The sequence below is a fragment of the Pyxicephalus adspersus genome, chromosome 6 (assembly GCF_032062135.1).
Source record: "Pyxicephalus adspersus chromosome 6, UCB_Pads_2.0, whole genome shotgun sequence".
Lineage (NCBI taxonomy): Eukaryota > Metazoa > Chordata > Amphibia > Anura > Pyxicephalidae > Pyxicephalus > Pyxicephalus adspersus.
Window position 1 is genome coordinate 80740468 of NC_092863.1, and position 27466 is coordinate 80767933.

The 27466-nt window shown below is 37.5% G+C and overlaps 1 protein-coding gene across 4 annotated transcripts in view; it reads right to left on the reverse strand.

Annotated features, from left to right (window-relative positions):
- Positions 1-27466, reverse strand: part of MAST4 (microtubule associated serine/threonine kinase family member 4) — a 293670-nt gene that overhangs the window by 116572 nt on the left and 149632 nt on the right. Inside the window, exons 1-2 of one of the 4 annotated variants that reach the window (XM_072416333.1) lie at positions 24621-24762; positions 20368-20448 (exon numbers count right to left, since the gene is read on the reverse strand). The exons of 2 other annotated variants lie outside the window; for them this stretch is intronic. In XM_072416333.1, coding sequence (XP_072272434.1) covers positions 20368-20448; positions 24621-24667 — 128 coding nt within the window. In that variant the 5' untranslated portion in view covers positions 24668-24762. Of the gene's footprint in view, positions 1-20367; positions 20449-24620; positions 24763-27466 lie in introns of those variants that run through there. One more of the 4 variants, XM_072416337.1, reaches the window with a different exon arrangement.

The following is a 27466-nucleotide window of genomic DNA, read 5'->3' on the forward strand; positions in this document are numbered from 1 at the left end:
AACGTGACATTAGAAGCAATCTAATCTAAAATCTAGCATATTTTAATGTCCCTGGGCCACGTGTCTCCACTGGATGTTTTTTGCCCCTTGTCTCATGTTCTGGGGACAACGCTAAGATGTTGGACTGTCCCTCACTCTTTTCCTCTGTGACAAGGATCATCATTACAAAAAGAGGGTGAATGCCCTGTGGACAGAATTAAACAGAACTAACTTGTCGGGTTTAAATCTGTCCAAAACAAAATATTTTATCTAGAAACACCTGGAAAAGAAAACAAATGAAACCAACACATCTAAGCAATAGAAAGCTGCAACATATTTTTGTTATTGAATGGCTTGAATGAGATACATTTTAATTCTACATTTTCATAAGAATATACAATCATGTCAATACTATATTAAATCTAGAATGACCTTACCCTTCACCTATCCCAGAAAATATACAGTGCTTTAAATTGAAATATCATCACAGTCCACATACTACATACAGCACAATTAGGGTGTACATAAATCAAAACGACAATTTCTGCCTGTAAGCAAACACACCTCATCTCATTTACTGTGACAAATTAAAAACAAGCTAAGAAAATCTATACTCATCATTCCCTCTAGTGGCTGAAGTCTGCACAATCACCTTCACGCCCAGCTTGTCCAACAAAATTAACAAATTCTTCTAAAAACTAAAACATAACACAAAAGCACTCCATTTATTCATGTGTTTGAAATCAATACAATGAGGCCTAAGAAATGAACGTCTTCAGATCATGCAGAAACATTAGAGAGGTTAAGCTATTCAACAAAACCTAATTGTACGCTCTAAAAACATTTATTCTAGATTCACTAAGGTTTAATGTGTTGATTGCCATTATAAAAGTTATTTTTGAGCCATTTGACTTATTTTTGGCTATCGTTGACTTTCATTGCTGGAAATAGTTGATGTCATGCAAAATGTGATGGGTATAGCTTTGGACTTTTGCAGGTAAAACCTTTGTTGGTGAAAGACAAAGCACAAAAAAATTATGGACCTGGGATTTGTATTCACTATGGTCCCCTATGGAGTATCTCTGAACACCAAAAGTAAACACTGAGAAGGATAAGCTACGGTAGCACAAGACCAGGGATTCCAATAGGATATGAGGATCGACAAAACTAGACAACCGAACCTAGGAAAAACGCCTGGTCTTGGTTTATGGTGCAAAAAGCAGAGTCAGAATTTAGAATACATAGATTACTTGATTAAAAAAATCGATCCGAGTATAAGCCGAGGTTCCTTTTTACCTTCGAAAACAGGAAAAATTGATTGAGTATAAGCCGAGGGTGGGAAATGCTCCAGATACTGGCAAGTTTCAATATTCAAAATAAATACCAATAAAATTACATTAATTAAGGCATCAGTGGGGTATATGTTTTTAAATATTTATTTCAATATTAATATATTGATATTATGATCCTTAATAAGAGATGGTATTGTAACAATGATTGCACAGATTTGTGGGCGATATATCTGGCCTGCCTAATATCTGGTACATCACTGCATATATAATCAGAACAATGAAAGGCTTCATGGAAAATCACTTCATCACTCACTGCATATACTCCACTTATCAAAAGAACTGCTTTCTTAAAGGCTCAAGATTATTATTATTATTATTATTATTATTAATATTCCTATTAGATTAAATCTTTCTTCTATTAGACAAACAACACTTCTGTGATGGCCCAGATATATATAACTTTGCGATCATTTTTATTTCAACAGTGTGAATCCTAATGCAGTATGTAAGTGGAACGTGAATCCTAAAGCAATATGTACGGAGCCTGGATTCAGTATGGGCTCCGTACAGGGCCTGTACATGGTGTTGTCATGTGGGCACGGCTTGTGCGGGTCCCACACAAGCCGCGCGCCATCCAGTGACGTTACAACATCACTGAATGACGGGCCAGACTCGTCGTTGGCAGCCGCATCTCAATCGGGCTGATACCTGACTGGAGTATAGGCTGAGGGTGACTTTTCAGCACATTTTGGGTGCTGAAAAAGTCGGCTTATACTCCAGTATATAAGGGTAAATCCAGGGATCTGTTCTATCCCATCCATTGTTGATTTGTTGGAGAGAGGGAAATACTTTCTTACAATTTTAAAATTACCTTAATATCAAATAAGCATTTACTAATTGCTACATATGAACAATGTGTATAATAAAGTGTACACTGACGATTTATACATGCCCATATACCTTTTATCAATTCTTAAGCATTTATAAAAACATTTAAATCAAGAGCTATGGTAGGCATTTTTGAGCTTTTCTGGGGAATTTTTGGGATGTTTTAACACTTTCCAAACACTTTTCAAAGTGGGGAAACTGTTGGTGTAGACAGTTATACAGAAGTCACTGATAACATGTAAGAATATTATTATAAGTAGTTGAAAATACAAAGTTTTTATTGTATACAAACTTGATATTTATGGACATTGTACACTTTATCTATAGATCTTCATTAGCTCAAAATACCTCCAATCAGTGTTCTCCCCTACCCCCAATGGCATTTTTCAGAGACCACCAGGCTGTTTTTGGGTGGTTACTGAAAAGTTGGGTCATAATACAGGGGCTGCAACCCGCCTACAATTTCTTACCACCCAGCGTCCATCCTGCTATAACATACAGGTCTATGTATATGTCAGACCCAGCAAATGATAAAATCATTAGAAGTTGTGGTTGCTATGAGAGACTTTTTCAAAGGTCTGTCTCTCTATTTTTCATACACAAGGTCTAGCAGTTATGGAAATAAGAATTAGAGCCATAATAAGGTCCCTATTACACACCAGTGTGTTTCACATGTAAGATTTGCATAATGCTTTTACATTGAGATATCTGAAATGTATTTTGGTTTGGAAAAAAAACCTCAGTTCAAAAAAAAAAAATCAAACACAATAGGTTTAATATATACTCAAAAAATTATTAAGAAGGAAGAGGGTTTAAAACTCAAAAGCTGCGGCAATATAGACAGAATGGAAGCACAGAGCCTCCTGGGAAACATATGTCAAAGTGTTGAAGGACCTTTTTCTTCAATGGGGGAAAAAATAACGATCTCACGCATGCGCAGTGAGATTGGCACTTATTATCCCCCATCTACCGCAGCCTATGTCACCTGATCTTGTGCGGTAAATAAACACTTTGAAATCTCCATATGACTTTCTGATAACTGTGCATTTACTTTTTTAATTCATAACCCTCCCTATCTAGCAGTAACCCATTTTCCATAATTTCGTAAATTCATGGCATTGCTTCTTCTGGCAATATGTTGTCAATGGACAAGGATGGTGCTACACTCCCATCCCTATCCTCCATCATATTAGTAATTCCTTGCATGCATAAATTTATAGCCCAATACTATCCTCAATGATGTGTTCTCGTGGTACCAGTACAGGAATTTTGCAGTCAGCGATGGGCAGGAAGGAGAGTGGGTTGGCTCAATCACTACCTGGAATGCAACTTTCCCGGATGTCTTCTTATTTCTGTGGAAGTGGCATAGAATAGACGGGGGAAGTGAGAAATGGAATATGACTATTTTTTAATTAACCTATTTTTTACAGCTGATATTACTTTAACATTAGGTAGGAAGCTTTCTTCCTAGAACAGACAAAAAAAGCATTGAGAGCAAAGGTCCACTTTAAGGAACCTTGATTCATTTCTTTTTCTTTTTTCTTCACCTCATATACTTCTAATACTTTACTTTTTAATTTAAATGTAATAAGGTTCTCTGAGTCCTTGACTTGCAACAGACTGACATTTAAATACCATTAATCCAACATTTGCCAAAGGCATTATTACACTCGTGTACATTTAGTTGTGCTTTTCCGAATTCCACAGATTGCTGTGCAACACAAATAAGTACAAGTTCCACTTCAACTAATGTACTCCACTGAAAGTTATACCTTTACAGTAATAAAGAATGCTAATTGTAAAGAAATGCTTACAATGTCACTTAAAGCAAAATAAACTTTCCATGGAGAATCTGGTAATATGCTACACAGCAGAAATAATACTGGGAGAGAGAGGCAGGACTGGGAAGCAATAAGGTGCAATGCAAACACGCTGAAATATACTTCTGATACAAGGAGAGAGCAGAGTGAGCAGAAAACGACTGTGTTACTTTGCTGCTGCTCTTTCACTGTCAAATTAGCAACCTTGTGGTGGAGAGGATACTACTTCCACCATCTATAACTGTAATCGAGGTACAGTCATCTGAATCAGTTACTTACTCATCCTGTGCAAATCTAGAACTGGACTGACAAAAAATAATTACAATAATACAAATACTGTAACAAAACCGCTTCTGTGCATTTCATCTGTGAAATTTACTCTATTAACTTTCTTTCACACCTCAAACATTCACCAGCTAAAAGTAGAAAAGAATCCAACTCCTGAATAACGGGTCCTCTGTCCCAGCTAGCTACCAGACATTCAGGCTGTTTAGGGGTTCAAGGGAAAAGGAACTGATACAGACTACATGGATGTACTGAACTATTTTCACTGAAACATGGGCCAGGTTAAATTTTTTGTGACCTTGATCTGGCAAAACGTTTTTTGGGCAAAAAGGTCCTAAAGTGCAGCTACTTTCTGGTTTCTGACAATGTCCATCTTCACATTATTCTCTTTGTTCCCGTAGAGTGCCTTGGAGAGTCCTAGACTCAAGAGACCAAAGTTTTTTTTCCCCGAAGATTACGTTAACCTATGTTGCCTTTGGTGCTCAGCCCATTTAACTACTAAATTGCACAGCCCCTACCGAAATTCTAGCATTTGACAGTTAAAGGAAAGGGCTTAGTGTTAGAGGAACATGGGGCCTAATCCTAACCTCAGGACCCATAGTCACAAGTCAGGCTCACTTTGAGAAGACTATCCGGTTCCTCATTACACACATTCAATTTGAGATTCTGCAATGTTGTTCCCAGCATAAAAGGCAAACATCTTCTGGCTTTATTAGCAATCAAAGTGCAGAATCCATCACCAGGGTTTGCACTGTATGTCTGAATCTGCGATTAACAGAACATGATGTGGTCACCTACTAGACAGGGCCAAGGAAAATTCCTATTTATGGGGAAATTTATTAACTATTATCTGACAGACCTGGACAGGTCTGTCAGATAATTAGGCTTATGGAACTAAGCTTAGAGGAACATTGACCAGCAACTGGATAAGAAAGGTAATCTTCTCTCTGGGATAAAGAAAAAACAAGATTGAGGTAGAATACAAATTTGAAACACATGTCCTAATAAAATGTAGTATTAAAAATGTAGTATTAAAAAAATGGAATTTAAAAATGCATGGAGCCAAAGTATACAATTGCCAAAAAGAATACAATTATCCTTTACAGTCATACCAATAGCTTTTAGTTTGAATCCTCATACTCCTGCTGAAAAGTTAGAAAAGAGCCAAAGTAGAGACCAAAGGCAGCCCTGTTCCATGCTAATCTGCATCTACAGCAAAATCTTCAGGCTCAGGTCACTGCTAATTCTATATATAAAAATCTGTTTACCAAGGATGCTTCAAATGCAATCTAATTATAATATATTGAGGTAGGTCTATCATATTAAGACCTACCTCAAGGTGGAGAGGAGACTTTTTTTCACAAGAATAAGGTCACTAATAAAAACAAAACAGCATCACTTAGAGTGACGATTGAACAAGTGAGAATTTAAGTGAGTGGCACCCCCGTGCTCCTCTTTATTGACTTGTACAGCGATTGTTCTCTGTCGGCAGGCGGCTATACTCGTGTGTACAAAGGCTTTGTGTAGGTGTACTCAAAGTTGTCTTATAATTAGGATAAATATTGACTATATAGTGCTGTCTAAAGGACAATTATTTGAGTGTATAAGTAACAGAGGTGCACGTGTGGCACTGGAGCTCACATTTATTTACAATTTTTGTAAAGAAAAAAATCCCTAAAGATGAACAACTATTGCTTTATTACACCAAGTCCTCTGCTACAATAAATATCATCCATAGGGATTTAAAAAGGGTTTTTACAATCCTCAGGAATGGCTTATTGGTGCCAACTGTATATAGATGCACCAAATGCAAAAGGTTTCTCCTTTATTGTAAATCTGACACTAAAGCTACGTACACACGGCAGATTTTTATCGCCCGATAATCGGCATCAGCCAAATATCGGGCGAAAATCTGCCGTGTGTACAGTCGGTGTCGTCCATCGTCCGAACGACCGTCCTGCCGGATCCAAGAACAATGGATGACAACCGATCCTAATGAAAGGGAAGGGGGAGAGCGCGCAGCAGGGTGCCGCTCCGTCGCTCTCCCCCTCCCCTCTCCATAGAGCATGAACGGTGCTGTATGTACAGCACCGTTCATGCATCGTGCAGTGCCTTGTCGTTGGAAAGGATCGTGAAAGATCCTTTCCAACGACAAAAATTGCAAGTGTGTACGCAGCTTAAGTTATGACATAGTTTATTTGATTCTGCAAGATCCAATTTTCTTTGTTTTTTCCACTGCAGGCTGTGAAATTTGCCAACACTTTCCAGTGTTGATAGTGGACAATCTGAGGCCAGATAGCCGATATCCACAATGATCTGGAGATTGCAACTGCTGGCAGAAGAACTACAGATTGTAAGCAGGTCCTAGATTTCATCAAACAATACAAATTATACTGATGGACCTGGCACTGCCTTTCACTGCAGTGAACAATGCACACAGGCAGGTCACCTTAATTGGTCACCTGGGTTTGGTCTCAAAGTAAGGATTCCCTGCAAGAAGCTAATGAGAAATTTCATGACATGCAGGTCATGGCACAAAGTGCAGAATGCGGTACAATCTGGCAGGAATGCAGAACGAAGGACCTTTATGTCAACCAATCTGATATAAAATCACAGTTATATTTGGTCAATGCCGTGTGGGAGCTTAGGAGAATTAAGGAATTCTTGTAAGGTTTGTGAATCAAGAACAATGTATAGTTAAAGTCATACTAACTCTTTATCAAAATGCTACTACAGATGACAAATTAAAAGACATGGACCAGTGCTTACAAAGGTGTAACAATGTGTTTTATGATGACTGGAGTACTCTGAGAATTTTGTTCTGTTCTCCTGTTGTGTGGTTTATAGAAACTTCACAGCATGCTTAGATCGCTTTCATACAAAAAAAAAAAAGTAGTCATGATAATTGTTTGGCATAAAAGTCAAGCAAACCTTTCTGCAAATATCTTCAGGACCTTCTACTGAATATAAACAACTCACGATAGCCAAGAAGTTAATTGGTATCCGTTAAACTGACCTGAGAGGCAACCTCTGGAAGAAACCTGGAGCTCCACAGAGCCCTGGTTCAAAAACACTTCTCTGTAACGAATCATCTATGAAATGCACCAATTACCAGGTGTATCTAAGACAAAACTTTTTCCCTTATTTTTTGAAAGTTTTAAGGGGGTTCAAACACTTGTTTTTCCTCACTGTAGCCTTTGTCTCCCCCATTAGAAGGATTTTCCCCCTTTGTCCTACTGATCCTTGAGACAAAAATGGGGAAGAATCAAAAAGTTTAGGGCCCTTCCAAACCAACCATTTTCGGGTACATTAGTGCAATCTGCCACAGCCTCATGCACACAATGGTTCCCAACATCTCCCATTCTGAAATGGCCTTCAGTGTTCTTACCAGAACAAGAGGCAAAAGTACATTTATCACACAGACACTAGTTCTGGTGGCAACTGTAACAACTGAATACTACTCATTTTGTAAAGGCTCCCTGTTGCCTGTTGACATTAAATGAGGAAAATCTCCCCAATAGGACAGACAGCAATAAATAAGGTAGAGAAGGATTAGAATATTTTTAAGCAAAGCTGAAACATAATGGACCTGTGTCAACAGCTATAAAAATGCTAAATAAAAGTAAAGTGCACCCGTCAATTTCTCAATGTTCTCAGAAGCATTTCAAGCTGAAGTCAAACTTTTGTCATTGACAGGAACCTTGACAGCGGCCCTGCCATACCAGTTATTTTTTATTTTATGCAATCTACCACCTCTCCCATTTGACCTGTGTGAAAGATTCATCACACTATAGGCTTATATTATATTGAATCCATGTGGATTCAATAGAGGTGACCACAATGTCAGGCATTTACTGAGCTTACTCTGGCAAAGGATTTAGTGGGCTCCGAATGACGAAGGCACTTGATAGCATTGTTTGTGCCATTATCTGTGGGGTAACAAATGCCCTCCCCCATGTGTGTATTTTAGCATTTGCTACAGGAAAAAATTCATCTTTTCAGCATACAAATAGAGCTGTGATAAAACATGCCAGGATGCATGAAATGATTCAGTGCTTAAAATAAATAAACCTAAAATAAAAGCCTAATGCAAAGAGTGACTATAGTATAAGGCCGAGAATACATAATAAATTCAAAGGAAGATCTTAGGGGCTTTTTACAGGAGGTTATGGATGTTTAGGGAATAATATAAACTGGAAAAAAGCCATATGGGATGACAGAACAAGTAAAAAAATGCCTAAAGTTACAAAACCATCATTCCATAAAGAGTAATAATGTGCATTATGAACATTTGGGGATAAATAACCGTCTGATTTAAATAGCACGGTAAAAGAGGCAAGCACGACCGTACAACTGTAAATAATTTCACACATTGTCACACTAGAACTTTTACATTTAATTGTCCCAACAGGAGTATAAACAATCTTAATTGGAAAAACCATGTTACAACATGAGTTGAAATTCTAATTTTATTAATACAATAAATACTATGGCATTTTATAGCTGGCTCATAAAGGGAGCTATAGAATATTTTAACGGTTTTCCCATTGTTGAATGTTGACTATAATAACAATGGTTGGCTCTGGATTTTTACATTATGGATACGTCTAGAGAAATCATAGAATATCATTTATAAATGAATAATGAAATGAACATTTAGCTGTATAGTATAAAACTGGAAACAAGAGATTTGCCATTTACACTAAGAGCAATAAGAGTTCTGGGTACCTCCTTTCCAATTAGGTAACTTAGGTAATTAGATAAGTAGGTCATGGCTGCAATCGGGCTCTCTAATGCAGTGTTTGTAATTTCAAACATATAGATCTACAAAATATTATATTTTCTAATTATTATTTTCAGGTTGCAAACTATCAAAACAGCTCTCCAGGGCCTAGTTTTGGGAAGGTTAAACACCACTAAGTAGTCTAGAATTATGTACATGTACCTTGTTTTTTTATATGCGTGGTATACTAATTAAAAGGTTTCTAACCGATTATTAATTACGTCTAATCAGTTTCAATTACATGCTTTTAAAAAGGATCAGATCATGTTGATCAGTACTAAATGTATGGCTGGAGAATAGTATATTTTAACAATAGATTTAAAATAGATTGTTTGGTGGAATACAATTATTGTTGCAATAGTCCTAAAGGGTTGTATAATTATGTCTTCAACACTATAACTGTTTGTGGTTTATAATTAAAGACCTAGGGTGAGATGTTAGCTTAAGCCTAATTATTTCTGGCATCTAAATGGGTGATTTGCAGGGGTTGTTATGGTAATACTTTAATGAGAAGGTGGATACATATACCTCTGGCCCACTTTCCAATCCCCTTGATTTGCCGGGTTTATTTCTTCTTTGTAAATGTCAATAACTATTGTGGGATTCCAGTTTTAGACATGTGTTTTAAAACTGCAGTGGTTGTTAACCTGTAAAGAAGCTCTACCCATGTCTGGACCATTGTCTTCTTTGTGCATTATTTGTTGCAAGCTATTCTGTGGTCCCTGCATTATCCCCTGTATAACCTACAGAATTTCATTTGCTGGCTTTGTTTTTGTGATCTGAAGAGTTTCCTGTTATTATGAAAATCTTTTGTTTGAAATTCTGCACTCTGGAAATTCTTTTGTTTGAAATTCTGCACTCTGGAAAAAAGCCTTGTGGAAGGGGCTTTACTAAGGTGCAGGTAAGTTTATTTCTCCCAGAGCTGGTATTTTAAGTAATCCTCAATACCTCCACTATAAGAAGGTCCTTGTTCAGGTGTTTCTTGTTATGGGTGGCAAGATTCATCCCTGTTCAAGGCTATTGTTTATGATAAACAGTCTTAGGATTTAGGGTTCATGAGCTTGTTTAGGGGTTGGGGTGTTAAATGGAAATGGCAGCTGGAATTTGGACTTCTTGGCGTGTGGGTGCCAGTCATTTTTTGTATTGTGGAATAGAAAGTGGTTTTGGTTACAAGTACAGTGAAAAATGGGCTGTACAAACAAGGCGAGTTTGAATGCGCATGATAATCTATATGGGTATAAGGTAGAATTGCAGATTAAGTATGGTCTTTTTCCTCATATTGTCCGCTGCTACCCTCCCCACCCTTCAGCTGTCCAACTAAGAAACCTTGATTTCACGGTTTAATTCTGTTCTCTCCTTCTAAAGAAGTGGACGTAATCCACGAAACGCGTCAAGGATAGCATATCTCGGTTAGTGGCATGCTAAAGAGAGCATGCATGTTTGTATACATGCTGTTATGTTTTATTAAAATGTTTTTATATTAATCATTTGGTCATATCAAACTTTACTATAGATACCAATAATGAATTAATATATGTTAAAAAAAACTGTGGACATGGAAAATGTTGAACATACCTCTAAAGTCCCAAATATACATATATTGCTTGAAATACTAAAGTGGTAATCCTCATCGGGACGTGGCATGTGTTGAATTAAACGTAGGGAATTTTTATTAACTTAATAATAAATGGAAATGCTAGGGGGACAATGCTCACAACAGAATATACAAAAAGGTTTAGATTCACAATTTCATTGAAAACAATTTTGCCAGTTTTATTCATATATAGGTGGCAACAGAATTATTTCACTTGTAAATAACTTTACCATGCTATGTAATATTAGCGTTACAAGTTAGACAAACCATATAATTGTGCTGTTCACCAACAAAGAATGTATTTTGTTTGGCATGTGTTACTGATAACCACCTGTGGGCATTACAGGGGGCCATGATATAGGCAGACAACAGGGGGGCATCCATCAGACATGGAGTTGGTGAATTGAACAGGATCAAGAAACTATTCAAATTGGAGGCAACACTCCTTTCAAAAGGCAAATGCCAGACCTGCCAAGGGACTATGAAAAGATTAGCATAGTTTATCTAAATAGTTTAGTCAACACAAACAGGGCTCAAATTAGAACCCAAAATACGTACCAATGACAAACATGAGAATAAACCGCTGCAAGTAAAACTAAACGTTCCATATTAAACATTAGCGACCAGACAGGGCTTTATTGCTAAAAGAAACAGATGTTCTTTCTGCAACTGGAATTTCTACCTGTTTGAACACTCTATAAGCAATATACAGGTTATAAAAATTACACACCCAAACCTGTGTTCTACCCTGCATACAACGCCAAGTTTAAAAAAAAAAGTACAACTGTGTACAGCATACAAATGTACAAAAAAACAAACTAGGGAAAATAGTGTCAACTTAATCCACTGCCAGCTTGTAGATATTGATTTAAAAAAATGTAAATACAGCAACTACATACTCTGTTATTTTTTATGTTAAAGAATAACACCAAGACCAAAAACAGAAATATTTTCCTAAATTGGAAAAGATATATGGTAAATGTACCACATACATGCCTTTCAAACCCAGATATTACTTTTACAAGTCATGATGACATTATCACTTTGCAGCACATGACCTTTACAGATGAAAGAGCTACCTAACATGTCCATTCACTTCAGTTAGCCAGCAGAAAACCCCAAGAGGACATAAGACCAGTAACCTTGCACAAGAAGCGAGAGTAGAAGTGACTGGACTTTATTACAGAAAACTTCTCCACAAAGAAGCAAAATGTCACACTGGATTACTGCACAGATCTGTAAGAAATATACAAAGGGCACAGAGATTCAGGTGGTAATACCCATGCCTTTTGTAGAATGGAATTGTATATTTGATGGTTAGGAAAGCAGCACAGTATGAAAGAGCACATAAAGCATCTGACCAAACATGAAAGACAAAACACAGACCATTATCATAAACCCTATTTTTCCAAGCTACCCTTTATGTGTGGAATACCAGAAACTGGATTTCTTAACTTGAAAAAAAAGAATCTTTGACCCTGATAAAGTATTACTGTTTCTTCCTGTGGAGATCTTAAATATCTCATATGGATATTAATCCATTTCACCTGCATCCAAATGTATTTTAATAAGAACACCACATTCATTTTTAAGGCCTTGTAAACATAGGTGGGTTTGCTAGCCCTAAAAATATAGAGCACTAAAATTGTGCATTAAGTATAAAACTATAAATGCTAATGGCCATATATGTGTTAGAGATAGAGATGAAAACAAAATGTCAAGATCATGAAATTGCATTCATAAAAACAATAGATTCTTAATGAGGAAAACAGAATGCAGAACATCAATGTTCCAAGAACACTATGTTGGATAAAACCTACTAATTATAGAGACATGGGCTTGTGATGACAATATTGGCCTAGGTGTTCAAGGCAAAGGAAATATATGCACACAGTATAATAAATAATATGCATTCATTAACACAAATAAAGCTGGATTGCCAAATAAAAGACAATAATTGTATTTTAAAGTATAAAATACTGACATAACATCAACAACAAAATAAAACACAGTGATAAAAGCTTAAAAGTAGAATTAAATCCTCAGTGGAAAATATTTTGTACCACATAATGCACTTTACTGTGAATTTGCATTTCCTCTACTTTAAAAACACCCATCCTTATGGCTTCAGAATACATGAACCAGTTCAACTCTCTCACCTGCACACAAGTTTTACAATAACCACAGATATATTTATATTTTTTGTTTTAGGACAAACAAGGCTTTCTTTTTGTTGTATGCATGTTTTTTTAGTGCATACCCCCAAAAAAGTCCAAGTGAGAAAAAAAAGGGGAGCTTATTGTGACTTACCGGTATAAACTAAACTAAAAGTTTTAAGAGTTAACTGACATTTGCAGGTCAAAGCTTTGTTTTGCTCTACAAATTAATGAAACAGTAGATTCAAATGTTGAAATAATGTTACTTTGTATTTCTTCTTTAGGCTAGTCTACAGGACATTTTCCCCAGCTTTTAACCTGAGGCTTTAAAAGCCCATGTTTGATATTCCCATGCATTCCAATAGGGGGGTTTTCCCTCAGTTTTCTGCGTTTTTTCATGTTTATACGCACTTGAAATGCTTAAAAAACTCAGGAAAATGCAGCATGAAATGTTTTCCAGCGTTTTAAATGCAAGCTTTAAAACGCTAATAAAAGTGCATAAAAGCGCAGTAGAAACGTTTTTAAAAACGTCCGTGCAGACCCAGCTTTCGTGAGCACTTACAAACACTGTGCCATACAGACACCTGAAATAACTGCTGTATTTACACAGCAAATACCAACTTTTTCTGTTTTGATAGCCAGGAATTGCCAGCAAGTGCATGGAGGAGAGAGACAGTGGAGCAGAAAGAAGTTTTTTGATTTTTTCCAACACCCGTAGTACCTCTATTTAACTGGTTAGTCACCAACAATAATGATGTGTGTAAATCACACTAGATTTGTAGCCCCCAAACAGAAATTCTATTTACAAATGAATCACATGTGAAGCTGGGACATTTTCCATCTGTAATGGTTTTTACCATGTTGCATATCAGTGGCGAGTCATTTTTTGATATAAAAATGTAAGCATCTTCTGCAATGATTACTCAGTGTATGCATAATAAGCATGAGTAAATGTTTCTGAATGAAATAATCTGTAACACAGGCAAATAGAATCATGTCCTTGTAAAATTTCCAGTCCAGTCTGACAAATGCCAATACACCACTTGCTATAACCATACCAGGATATTGAAAGAAGTATCTGAATGAAAAGTTTTAGCATGAGACCGTGGGGACGTCACAAGACACCAAACATTTTTCCAAAATGTTGCACATTTAATTCTATTCTATTGAAAAAACAAGTATAGGTATAAGTGTATACTTGGTAAATAGGTGCAGCACAGTTGCCCAGTGGTTAGCACTCTGGCCTTTGCAGCGCTAGGTCCCATGTTGACTCTCAGCCAGGACACTATCTGCATGGTTCTGCCCATGTTTGGGTGGGTTTCCTCTGGGTACTCATTACAAAAACATGCAGTTAGAATAACTGGCTTCCGCCCAAAATTGTCCTTAGACTGTGGTAATGACATATGACTGAGGTAGAGACATTAGATTTTGAGCTCCGTTTTAGGGACAGTAAAGGACATGATTATGGACTTCGTAAAGCGCTGCATAATATGTCAGAGCTATAGAAATACTAGTAATATTAATATTAGTAATATACAGGAGGATATTCTCTATGTTAAAATAAACCTATTAGCAATTTAAAAGTATATTTTTTAGGCAAAAGGCAATTTTTTTATTTTACATTAGAATAATCTAACCACATTCAGGTTTTTCTCCTTTTAGGGAAATATGTTGTCCGGTCAGCAATGTCACCAGTGAGGGTAAATCTAAAATCTTGAGTAGCCACCAAAACATGAATAAAGAGGTTATCTTCTATTTATTTCTGTGATAACTGTCTAAGAAGGGATATCCACGAAATTGGAGAGAGATTCTCTTACTCTATGTTGTGCCCACAGGACACGAAGTGCACAGAAATCAGAAAAATTGACATCAGTTTTAACTTTCCTCTACTCTTTTCATTATAAAAAATATATAGTTTAAGTTCAAGATATACCATAAACTCCTGCCTAAAAATATGCAAAACTGCAAGGTGCCTGCTAATAAATATGTTTGCCATTAAAGCTTTTTTTCTGCACCCCTCGAGATTGACTAATTCACTGATGTCCCTTGCTACTAAGGCCCTTCCTCTTCATTTAATGAGTGTGCACTTGTTGGGGTGTTTAGGTCATATGACAGGGAGCTGAAGTCCTAAGTAACAAAGTAAAACCAGGATCAATGGGTCAAAAACGATATATTGTTATGATATCTGGCTAAAATGGTTAAGAACCGTTGCTCTGCCATTCTTCCTTATAGACGTAACTTTTATTATTAAAAAAAAAAAAAAAAAAAAACATGAATACTTCATTAAAACTGACCTCACTAAAAGGTAGAATTTTGGTCCCAAGGACACAAAGCCAGGGGTACAGAGAAAGGCAGAAGGAAATAAACATATATAAAATATAGAGTAGTCTTAGTTAGATGCCAGAGTTTTCTAACCCGCAGTCACTACCTGTGGCTAAATTAGCACAACCATTATGCTTTTTTTGTAGCAATATCACAGTTGTTAGAAAATGTTAGCTGAATGTTCTTCGGGGAACAATTTAATGCTTAGGTTAGATTGTTCTGTATAATGCTATAGTGGCTGACACACAATGTATACAATTAAGCTTTATTATAATTTGTCTCTATTCTATTTTTCATCCGCAAACATAGGAAGGCCGTCAAGAAAGCAAAGGCACACAGATATTTGGACATAGCGACACTGTACATTGCCAATGGAGATGGCAGCATTAAATAAATCATGTACATACAACAAAAGTGCTACGGTGAAATTGCTGTGCTGGTGATTTTGAAAGCCCCAGGTGTTTATTGCACCTCTTATCCATAGATCAGGGGCCTCCTTACTTTTTGCAAATAGGGCCAGATTTGGTGAGGTGAAAATGTGTGGGAGCCGACCATTCAGCACATACTCAAGGTTAGGGTGGGCGTGGTCTGCGCGGGTCCCGCATAGCACATGCCCTCTATAACAATGTAGGGGATTCCCTGTGCCAGAGGCTGTGGGCCGGTGGAAATTTGAACACGGGCCACAATTGGCCCCCGGGCCGGACTTTGGACATGCCTGCCATAGATCATTAAATCATTTTCATTGTCATTGCTCCAATTAGGGATTTCTCCAACAGTAAATACAGTTAGGGACATCACTAGCTGTTAAGAATCTATTGGTGTTTCAAAAAAATGTAACCTGTCAAGCAAACAAACATTGGCTTCCATTTCACCTTAGAATCAAATTCAAGCACCTGGTGGTGGTCTGCAAATAGCTTTTGTGACAGTACTACTATTGTATACTTTACTTTTTATACTTAATGTAATATGTTCTCTTTAAACCATTCACAGCCCATTTATATGACATAGTAATTACAACCACGCAATACATACAATATTGTATATAAAGACTCTTCTGTCGAGCACACATATTCTTAGTCAAATAAAACCCACATTATCATAATATAAGAATTATTATCCAAGCAACACAAGATTAGACTGTTATTAGCATTACATCGTTATGAAAGCAGTGGTGGCTTCTTTTGTAGACCAGAGATGAGTCACAAATAACATATTTATCACAGTAACAATCATCTCAAGATAGAAAACTATGGAGAGACAAATTCAGTTCAATCACAGTGAGTCACCGTAAAACCACCAGCCATCTGCTTCTATGTCATCATAAGAAAACCTCATGGAAAAAGTCTAAAAACAGTTAAAATAAAAAAAAATGAAATTTGTTAATCAGTTATTAGATGGAACTCCATATTCCAGTAAAAGACATGTTTATATACACCCGCCTAACGAAAGGTTACCTAGGTACTGGCCTCTACGTCCCACAAACAAAAATAATACTAATAAATGTGCATTTAACATCCAGGACCTTTGGCTTTCCAAATGTTCGCACATATTAGGAAAGACCTTTGGCATCGATCACGTGATATACAGTGACGGAAAGAAGTATTTGATCCCCTGCTGATTTTGTATGTTTGCCCTCTGACAAAGAAATGACCAGTCTATAATTGTAATGGTAGGTTTATTGTAGCTGTGAGACAGAATAACAACAAAAGAACCCTCAAAAACCCAGTGCTCAAAAGTCAGAGCCTAATGTGCATTGTAATGAGTGAAATAAATATTTGATCCCTTATCAACCAGCAAAGATTTCTGGCTCCCAGGTGTCACTGTATGCAGGTAACGAGCTGAGATTAGGAGCACCCTCTGTAAGGGAGTGCTCCTAATCCAAGCTTGTTACAGTACCTGTATAAACGACACCTGTCCACAGAAGCAATCAGATTCCAAAATAACAACCATAGCCAAGACCAAAGAGCGGTCTAAGGATGTCAGGGACAAGATTGTGATTGTAGACCTAAACAAGGCTGGACTGGGCTACAAGACTATCGCTAAGCAGCTTGGTGAGAAGGTGACGACAGTTGCTGCGATAATTCGCAAATGGAAGAAACACAAAATAACTGTCAATCTCCCTCGGTCTGGGATTCCATGCAAGATATCCCCTCGTGGAGTTGCAATGATCATGAGAACGGTGACGAAGCAGCCCAGAACTACACGGGGGAACTTTTCAATGATCCCAGGGCAGCTGGGACCATAGGTCACCAAGAAAACAATTGGTAACACACTGCATCGTAAAAGCCTGAAATCTTGCAGAGCCCGCAAGGTCCCACTGCTCAAGATAGCACATGTACAGGCCCGTCTGCAGTTTGCCAATGAACATCTTAATGATCCAGAGGAGAACTGGGTGAAAGTGTTGTGGTCGGATGAGAACAAAATCTTGCTCTTTGGCATCAACTCAACTCGTCGTGTTTGGAGGAGGCATGCCACCTATGACACCAAGAACACCATCCCAACCGTCAAACATGGAAGTGGACACATTATGCTTTGGGGGAGCTTTTTCTGCATCACCGCATGGAAGGGACAATGGACGGGACCATGTACCGTCAAATCATGGGTGAGCACCTCCTTCCTTCTGCCAGGGCATTGAAAATGGGTTGTGGATTGGTATTCCAGCATGACAATGACCCAAAACATACGGTCAAGACAACAAAGGAGTGGCTCAAGAAGAAGCACATGAAGGTCCGGGAGTGGGCTAGCCAGTCCCCAGACCATAATCACATAGAAAATCTGTGGAGGGAGCTGAAGGTTCAAGTTGCCAAACATCAGCCTCGAAACCTTACTAACTTGAAAAGGATCTGCAAAGAGGAGTGGGACAAAATCCCTCCTGAGATGTGTGCAAACCTGGTGGCCAACTACAGGAAACGTCTGACCTCTGTGATTGCCAACAAGGGGTTTGCCACCAAGTACTAAGTCATCTTTTGCGAAGGGATTAAATTCCACGTTTCACTCATTACAATGCACATCAAGCTCTGATTTCTCAGCACTGGGTTTTTGAGGGTTCTTTTGTTGTTTTTCTGTCTCTCACACCTACAATAAAGCTACCATTACAATTTTAGACTGGTCATTTCTGTCAGAGGGCAAATGTACAAAATCATCAGCGGATCAAATACTTCTTTCCCTCACTGTAAAAGGCAGCAACTGAACAGTCAGTTCTTGACTGTGATGTTTTTAAAACGAGCTATCACAAAATTCCAAGTGACTTTGGGAAATTTGCGTAGGCTAGATGACTGGGTCAGAACATCTTCAAAACTACAAGTCTTCTGGGGTGTTACCGGTATTCAGCAGCTGAGTTGTCTGTGAAAGAACAACTGGTAACAGTATAATGGGTGCCCAAAGCTCAATGATTTGGCAATTTGAAAAAAAAAAAAAAATTGATGATAAAGTTATTGCTGGCCATGAAAGAATGGCAATATTCAGTTCTTCCATATTCTATTCTGCACCAACGCCTTACATAATAATAAAAAAAAAAGCGTGCACCACAACAGTGACACTGTACAAATCTAAAAAGCAAAGACGTCAGGACTACAATTCTATATCAACTGACGTGTTTCAGGGGAGCAGTGGTCCTCCTTATCAAAGCAGCAAACAGAAGAAGGCACATACAAAAACATTTCCACATCCTTTAGCAGTGTTGAACCCAGATTTTTTTAAAGCTGGGTGGGAAGAAATTGTACGCGGGTGGCAACCTCTGTATGATGACCCAACTCTTCAGTAACCAACCAAAAACAGCCGGGTAGTTACTGAAAAGTGCCGGGTGGTAAGCCTGGCTAAAAGGGGCTGGGGAGAACATTGCTATAGCGTAATAACAGATATAGGTTTAACTTTGTGTTACTGATATATTAAGGCTTTCCAGTAAATGTTTCTGTACAATGATTTTCCTTACAAGTTATATACGGTATAGCATAAATCCTCGCTAAACAACTCCAGCCCTCTTTGTTTTCCTTACCTCTTCCTTTCTTTTCCCCCTATTACCTTACCACCCTCCAAATTTCCTTGACTCTTAAAAATTTCTGTTTGCTTTTGGATAGGGACTTTCATTTTATGGACAGATCTGGTATATGGACCTATATTACTATGCTGTATGATGATGTTTCCTTATGAAACATTTATTTATACAGATCTCTAAACCCGATCTAAAAATGAGACACATGAGTAATGAGGGACAGAGATATTGGGTGCACACAAAAATGAGTCCATCCAAAAAGGGGACAGTTGTGGGTTAAGCTGAAGGAATGTTGAAGTTGACCTTTTGCAGAATTTGATCAGTTGGTGTTCTGCTTGAGTATCAGGAAAGTCTGATTAAGAACAGAGAGGTATTATTTCCTCAAAAGTGCGTCTTAGTTCTACGCAACTTTCAGTTGGATCAGTTACAAATTCACAAATGGAATGCACAGTATAATGATAGAAAATAGTTTGTAAACCATTAGGAACTTTCTAAACAGTGTCCAAATAACATACAGTCTATTTTTAAGGGTCATTGCACATTCATAACAAAACTGGTAAGAGCCTGCACTAGCTCACCAAGTATGAAAACGAATGGACAGAATTCAGTTTCACACTGTCTATCTTTTGCTTAATAAAGGTAAAGGCTGTCAGTATAAAAAATTCCTTGTATGTATATTTCTTCCATGCTGGTTTAAGGTTAAGTAAAGCTGTACAGGCATATGTAATACTAGCGACTGTGCACACCCAATCAATCCAAAAAGTAGATGCAAAAATTGTGCAGGTAAAAAACAGAAAAGAAAGAGATGAACCAACCCTCCCTAAAACTGCTGAAAGATTTAATTCCAGCACAGGCCCCATCATGTTTATTGTGTTTGATCTGGGCACAAGTTCACTTAAAAGTATTTACATGTTCTGAAAAGGCAGTATAAATCACTTAATGACCATTAGAGCAAAGAATTTTCCTACCTTCCTAATACAGGCACTATGTTTTTCTATGAGAAAAAATATTGGCAGGCTGCCAGCTCCAAAAACAAACAGCAGGTGCTTCTAAGCTGTGAGAAATCAGCTATGCCCGCAGGAAATTTGGCATGCTAACATTTGCACACAATGGCAAGATTTTTGGACAGTATCTTATGATATTCAAGTGTTTAAAATGCATCAGAAAACTTGAAGCTGGGCTTTAAATTTCTTGACCATTTACAACAACCAAAAACATTTCTATAAAAGTTGTAAAGCAAAAGTGAAGTTTCCTTACCTCCAGAAATGGAAAGCATACAATGGACTACAGGGACTGCAGGGGCTTGTTGGGGTTGGACTCAAGCTTCGAGGGGTGAGACTGCAAAGTTAAAATGTCACTAGCAGTGAGCAAAGTAATCAGAGGCAAAAAAAATGAAATATAAATATAAGCATGTCTCACAAATCCTAGGGTTCAGCAAATTGGTATTAAATAACTTTTAAACAGTCCTTTAATTAGTATTTAGTTTCTGGTATCCATAGATAGATAGAATATACCTTTCATAGAGCAGGCACCGCATTTCTAACCTTAAATGACAATGACAACAAAACATGCTGATGAACATACAGAAAGATGCTGTATCAGAACCAGGACACAACTAAGATAAACACATTTCACTGCCACTGCCCAAATGATGTATACATGTGAGGGATGGAAGCTCCAGAATAATCCTGATTTTGGAAAGATACTTGACCTGGATCACACAACTTTTATCTTTACACAGTTGACTTAAACAAGGCATTATCAATGCCATTCTAATGACCTTTGGTGAAGCGAATTCTTCACCCTTAATACATCTAACATTGGTCCAAAAAATGGCTCGTATTAAATCGTAATACTACTTCAGTACCTTTTTTTTTTAATTATAAACTGGGATGAAAACACAATTATTACACCTATGCAATAACAAGCTATTAACTCTTATGGCTTTAAGCAAAACTGAATGTTCTTGAGGTTGAATGATGGAACAAGGATCCGGGAAGATAGCAGAAGCTGCAATGAGGCAAGCACCAACTTTTAAAAGCTGGACAAAGCAAACTAGAAAGTTTGTGCCAGACTGCTGTACATTATTACAATTGTTTATGCTGGTCCCGGGTTACTTTATTTCCACTTTAATAATGGATTTCTAACTATAACTACAGGCCAAATCCCACACACTTGCCAAGTGTACCAGTGACACGTATGATGACACCATGTAGCAAAGTTTGTCCTAAATTTGTCCTAAGTGCATCTCCAGAAGCAAACCATCCTTCTGAGAAACATGAGAAAAAACAAGACACAGAACAATGGTCACAAAGTCATAGAAACAGGTATATGAATGAGTAGAAGCATACAGATGAGAAGCTTTCATAGTTCGAGAGATACAAAGCTACATTAGTGCCATTCTGGTAAAATGTCATTTATATTGGGTGGCCATATTGGCAAACCATTTGCACAGTAACGTCTACCACAACAGAAACAGGATTATTGATGAATATTGTAAGGGACTAGTTCCCTTTTGTATAGCACAGGATGGCTTGCCTTTCATTATGTGATTTTATTTGTCAAAGCAAAGCTTTCTGGGACTTTATGTCGAAATTTAAAGGAATCAGTAATGACAGAAGCTGGTAGATGCCCAGCTGTTGTTCTTATACTTTACTAAAGAACGTAATGACTAAATGACCTTGAAAAAGTATGTTCATATAACTTATTCAGACACTTGTTCTTGTGTGCTCCCAGTTCCTTTTAGATGGGCATACCACCCATTTTCAGTAACCACGTGGCTCTTTCTGAGTCACAATACAGGGGCCGCTGCCCGCCTTGAGCTACTTCTAAACCAGCTTAAGAAATATAAGTAGTAGGTTTGTTTTGTGCCACAAATTAAAGTTTTGAGTCACACATTTAGTTTTTAATAAAGTAGGGAAGGTTTAAACACATTGATAAACATGTTTTTGCTGCCTGGTGACCATCATCACCGAATCACAAAAGCGAAATCTAAAATTTCAAGCTGTCATTAGAGCAACAAATGTGAATCATCCAATAGGGATAGCTGGGCTAGGGACAACTCTGGTATGTTTTTTTTGAGGGATTTCATATTTTCAGTGTCTTCAGTTCAAGAAGTAAATAGAAATTTAATTGGTGGAGTGCATAAAGGGACATTTACCCTTCCCTGTTCTATACCAATATGGACAGTAGTGAAGGAAGGGCAGGGATGATAGCTCTAATTGCTTGTACCCTCACAGCCAAGGCAGCAATGGAAGTCTCCATGTTTCCATCTACGTGGGTTCTCTCTTTTTTGGGAACCGTAGACTAGGATTACAGTAAGTAGAAATAAAATATTATTGCTTTTATAAGACTAGCCTTTAAAGTTCTGCCTGGGCAACCTAATGCCCAGATAGAGAGGTCAAAAGTGGATATAAGATGTAATGAGATCTATGTTTAGAACTTGACAAACATACAACAGAAGGGAAAAATGACTTTGGTAATAAGACCACATGAGATGACAACACTGACAACTTCCCCATGAAAATATGATTACGCCATTCAGAGATATAAATGACAAAACAAAACCATTTATAAGAGAATAGAACTTTCCCAATAAGAAATGTAACTCAATCAACAGATACAGTAAAGAAAAAAAAAAAAAAACTTAGTTTTGTATAACAACATGATACTATTTGTTTTTTTTTTTTTTAATTTAAACTTTCTTTAATAATTAAACTCAAACAAAGCATAGTATTCTCCCCAGACATGTTTTTTAAGCTCGGTATTGTGACCCAACTTTTCAATACCCATCCAAAAACAGCCGGGTAGTTTTTGAAAAGTGCTGGGTATTACACCTAGCTAAGAGGGTCTGGGGAGAACACTGAACTTTTTTTTTTTTAGTTTTGAACAGAATGTGAAGTTTTATCAATGTTTTCCTACATTTTCCTGTGTGGTCAGCAAGAGAAAATTAAACTGAAACAATATTTTTTTAAAAGCTGACTGTGGAAGGGTTATAACTTCTGCTTTTTTTGCCATCTTCATCCCCACTGGTAAGATTCTTATCACTTGCTGTATGGGTACCAGGAAAGGAAGTAGGGTTAGCCCTTGCTAATTCTAATGCCAAAAAAATGTTTTTCTGAAGTCTAGGTTTAACGTGACCCTCTCAGAAAGGTCATTTTTTGTGGTTTCCTCCTCCAGCTATATGACATATAAGTCAGCAGAAGCAATCATAGAGTGGCAGGGGAAACAGGTATTTGACACTTCTGACCTGTTAAATACCGGCAGAGAACTCCAAGCAGTGAGGTAATATATATATATATATATATATATATATATATATATATATATATATATATATATATATATATATATATATATTCATTTAAAACATGTCCTCTATTAATATTTCTAGGGAGCACCAACCCACCATTCCTGCAAACTGGGGTTTATTTAAAAAGTTTGCAAGAGTGAGAAGTAAACATGGCGGAAAAATTGTTGAACTTTACTGATGCCAATTTTGTGCACAAGATTTTGCCTCTACCTAGATAAAGGATATAAGAGGAGAAAAAAATTACCACACACATATAAAGAAAATAAATGTATTGGGTGATCAAGGTGGGGATTTAGGCATGACAAAAAGCACTACAGCGTTACATTAAATGTCCTCAACATGCAAACATTTAGGGGAAACGTTCCTGTATTTAATATCTAATCGGAATTTCTAGATGTGTCACATCTAGAAATAGAATTCAATTTCAAATAACATAGATATTTGCATTTGTGTGTATATTTGAAGCCTTAAACACATAGAAACAACACCTTTTGATGATCTGCAGACAATGACATAAAAAATAGTCTTACTAGTTCCTGATACAGGAGACAGGTGAAGACACACAGATAGCGATCACATATATGAACAGAAATGACATTTCGGTACAGAAAACAAGACGAGCACAGACAAAGATATACACAGAACCTCACTATAATAAAGGACAGGGACACACAACGTTACACGCAGGCTGCGCATCTGTAAACAAGCAATATATTTTAATAAATAACCCTTAAGATGACAATATTGCTCACACTGGCACATTAAAAATTGATTACTGCCAATAGATTTCCATGAAGAAGCTTTAAGTGATGCTTTAAGGTTTGTCGGTGCTGCTCATTATTCCGGAGACACACACAGGCCTCATCTGAAAGGCACTGCTGGGACAAACACAGAAGGGGGAGGGGATGGAGAGTGTAATATACACAACACATCACGGCCTACAATCACCTTCTTTCTTCTGCAATGGCCAAAAATGCCAAGACCCCCATGGTCTTGCAGCAGACGGACCCCCTTGCACGGGAACAAACCGTGAAAAAGGGTTCAGCATCCCTTGCATGGGAAAGACCACTGCAGCAGACGTAAAAGGCATGCAGGTCTCCTGAGCTGTCATTATCAACACAGGCTACGCGGCTATTGGTCGTACAAAAGCTAATCACATGCAGAAAGCATCAAAATATTTAAGAGAGACAATACTTACTCCAAGGTCAAGCCTGGAATTCGCAGCCTTTCCCGCTGGGCTTTCATGACTGTTATATTCTATCACAATCTACAGAGAGCATGACACACATCCAATGGCAGCATCCTGGCGCTGACAGAGAGCCAAAATGAGCCACTATAAAGGAATGGACTAACACTCTCCGAGGGGGTGGGGAGGGAGGGGGAATTCTGCAAGTTTGGGTCCTTCCACCTCTAGCTGTAATAAAAAAAGATGTCAGCTGCTATATTCAGGTTAACAGAATGAATGCAGCACTGATTTCTCCAAAGCAAAATGCACTCTAACAGAATTGCAAATGAGCTTCAGAGCAGCGCATATTAAGCGGCTCTCCGTCTCTCTCTGTTCACTGCCAGGCTTTTCTTTTTCTCAGCTCTGTCAAATGAAGTCTCCTCTAAAGAATGACAACACACAGGGAAAAAAAAGCCTGCAATGCTCATTAAAAGCAGAACACCTCACGACACGCAATCATTAACCCTCATCTGGCCCTGAACGATGAGATCATCAGAGATCAGGGGGAAAAATGATTACATGAAGTCTGCTCACAATTTACTGTCAATTCAATCATTTTGCTGCACTGAAAAAGAACTCCACAGACAAGTACAAAATAACAAATCAATTAAAATAAAAAAAAAAAATAATAATATTATCCATATCTTATTGATAAAATAAATATTTACCTATTAAAGAGAATCGGTATGGAGGCTGTCAATGATTACTTTGCCTTCTGCAAATACTAATTTTTTGGTTGTCATGTTCATCCAGTGACTTCGGAACTTTGCGAGACGCTAACTTTAAGGAGATCTGATTTCATGATGTGATGCTTGTCAGGTTGGGCAGCCAGGGAATTAGTATTTCCAGGAGGTCACCAATGACAGCCTGTAAATTTCTCTCAGTAAAGCTTTCTTTTAAATTGCCATCCTGTACAAGAAATGACTATCAGTCTCTGCACAACAAATGGCACTTCGGGGCAAAGTAGAAGAGAGATATTAAAGAAAGAAAGGAGTGACAAGGTGACTGTTAAAAGATTATCACCAAAGCTGAAACAAGGTCATATTGCATTGGAAATGGTGCACATTTTTTAGGAAGAAATGAAGCGCAAAAAAAAGGTTTTAGAAAATGGAGTTTCAAAGTTAGGCAAGTTAGTTGTACAGTAACAATGTAACTCTGTAACAGACAACTTTTTGCATGCATTTGCACAAGGTTAGTTCAAGGTCATACAAAGACTAGTTACTCACTGCAGGCTAAAGGGAACATATGGTAACATCCTGAAGTTCAGGTTTTTAAATGCATTAGGACAGTGGACAGAAACTCCTAAAACATGGTTTGGCACCCTGCAGCACAGCTTCAGTGATAACCTAATCATTTGCAAGTTCTTGACTAGGTAAACAATCAATATCTCCCTGATGATGGTGATTGACAAGACTAACAAATTTAGATCTGGTAAGTATCCATTTTTTAGGAGACATTTAAATATATTTTCATTGGATTTTTTTACTTGGATTGGATTCTATGTCATACGGTTCATTTGATCCGCTTTCCCCTACACCTACAAAAACATGCAGTTAGATTAACTGGCTTCCCCAGAAACTGGCCTTGATGGGTTTAAATAAGCCAAACTCCAGCACAAGAGGGATAAACCCATAAAAACTGATATGCCCCTGAAAAATAAATGTATGGTTTGTGTATAAGTTTACAATTACCAAGATCATCATTAGGAAAAATAAATATCACTTGAACAAAACTAACATTTTACAGTAATTTAGTGTTGGTAATTATTAAGCCATAAAACTTCAATGACACTAGGGTACAATCCCCCAAATTATAGTACTTTGTGATTGTAAGGCTCACACTGGCAATGAGATCTTGAAGCAGGTCTGAACCTGCCCTAATTGTTACTATTGCTGGAGAAATGGAAAACGGATTTAAGGAACTAGGTTTAATTTAGAGACCCAAGTTTTTCAAGTCTTCTGTAGTACTGCTGACTGGGACACCAGTTGACCACTACCATTGCTGGTCTCTGTGCTTTTCCATTGTAATTATTTTTGTGAAGGCACTAGGAGTCTGTAGACCATTTGATTGTCTCAAAATTCTGGCTGCCACTAGCAGAAGCCATTCAGAGTCCTAGTATTTGCATACTGTAGCCTGTTATATGGAAGAGGAGATAAGCTCGAACAATTACTATAATGGTCCCTATTATTGTCATTAATTGTCGTTAGAAAACGAACGATTAACGACCGATCGACAATTATTCACAAATATTTTGAACGATCGTATTGTGCAGTTTTGTACAAACTGAAACAATACGATCCTTCAAATATAATCCACCAATAATGTACACACACTAGATACGATCGTTTGAAGGATGCGGGAAGTGACATGTACAGGAGAAAGTGTACTGCAGAAAAATCCACAAACACTGAACGACCATACACACAATAGATAGCGAACGATCATCACCTAATACGATCCACCGGGATGTTCATTTGTTTCCAGCGACATTCCTCATTCATCGGCGACGTTGTTCACTTTTTTTGGTAACAATTATCGGACGATTGGTCACTATTCATTCATTTTTCAATGATAATTATTGCACGTGTGTAGGCTTAGTGATCAGTGGCTTAGTAGGCTGGCACAGCAGATCACTAAACGACCTTGTAAACACTTGTACTGGGCCTTTCCCCCAAGATGTTCCAGCATCTGTACAGGCTTTAAGACCTAAACCACAATTGAAAATTATGCTAGGTTGTCTAGACTATGCACACTAAAGTTATTTGCATATCATAACAAGTAAAAGCACCTCAGTACTGTTCCAAAGTGTAAACTAAAAC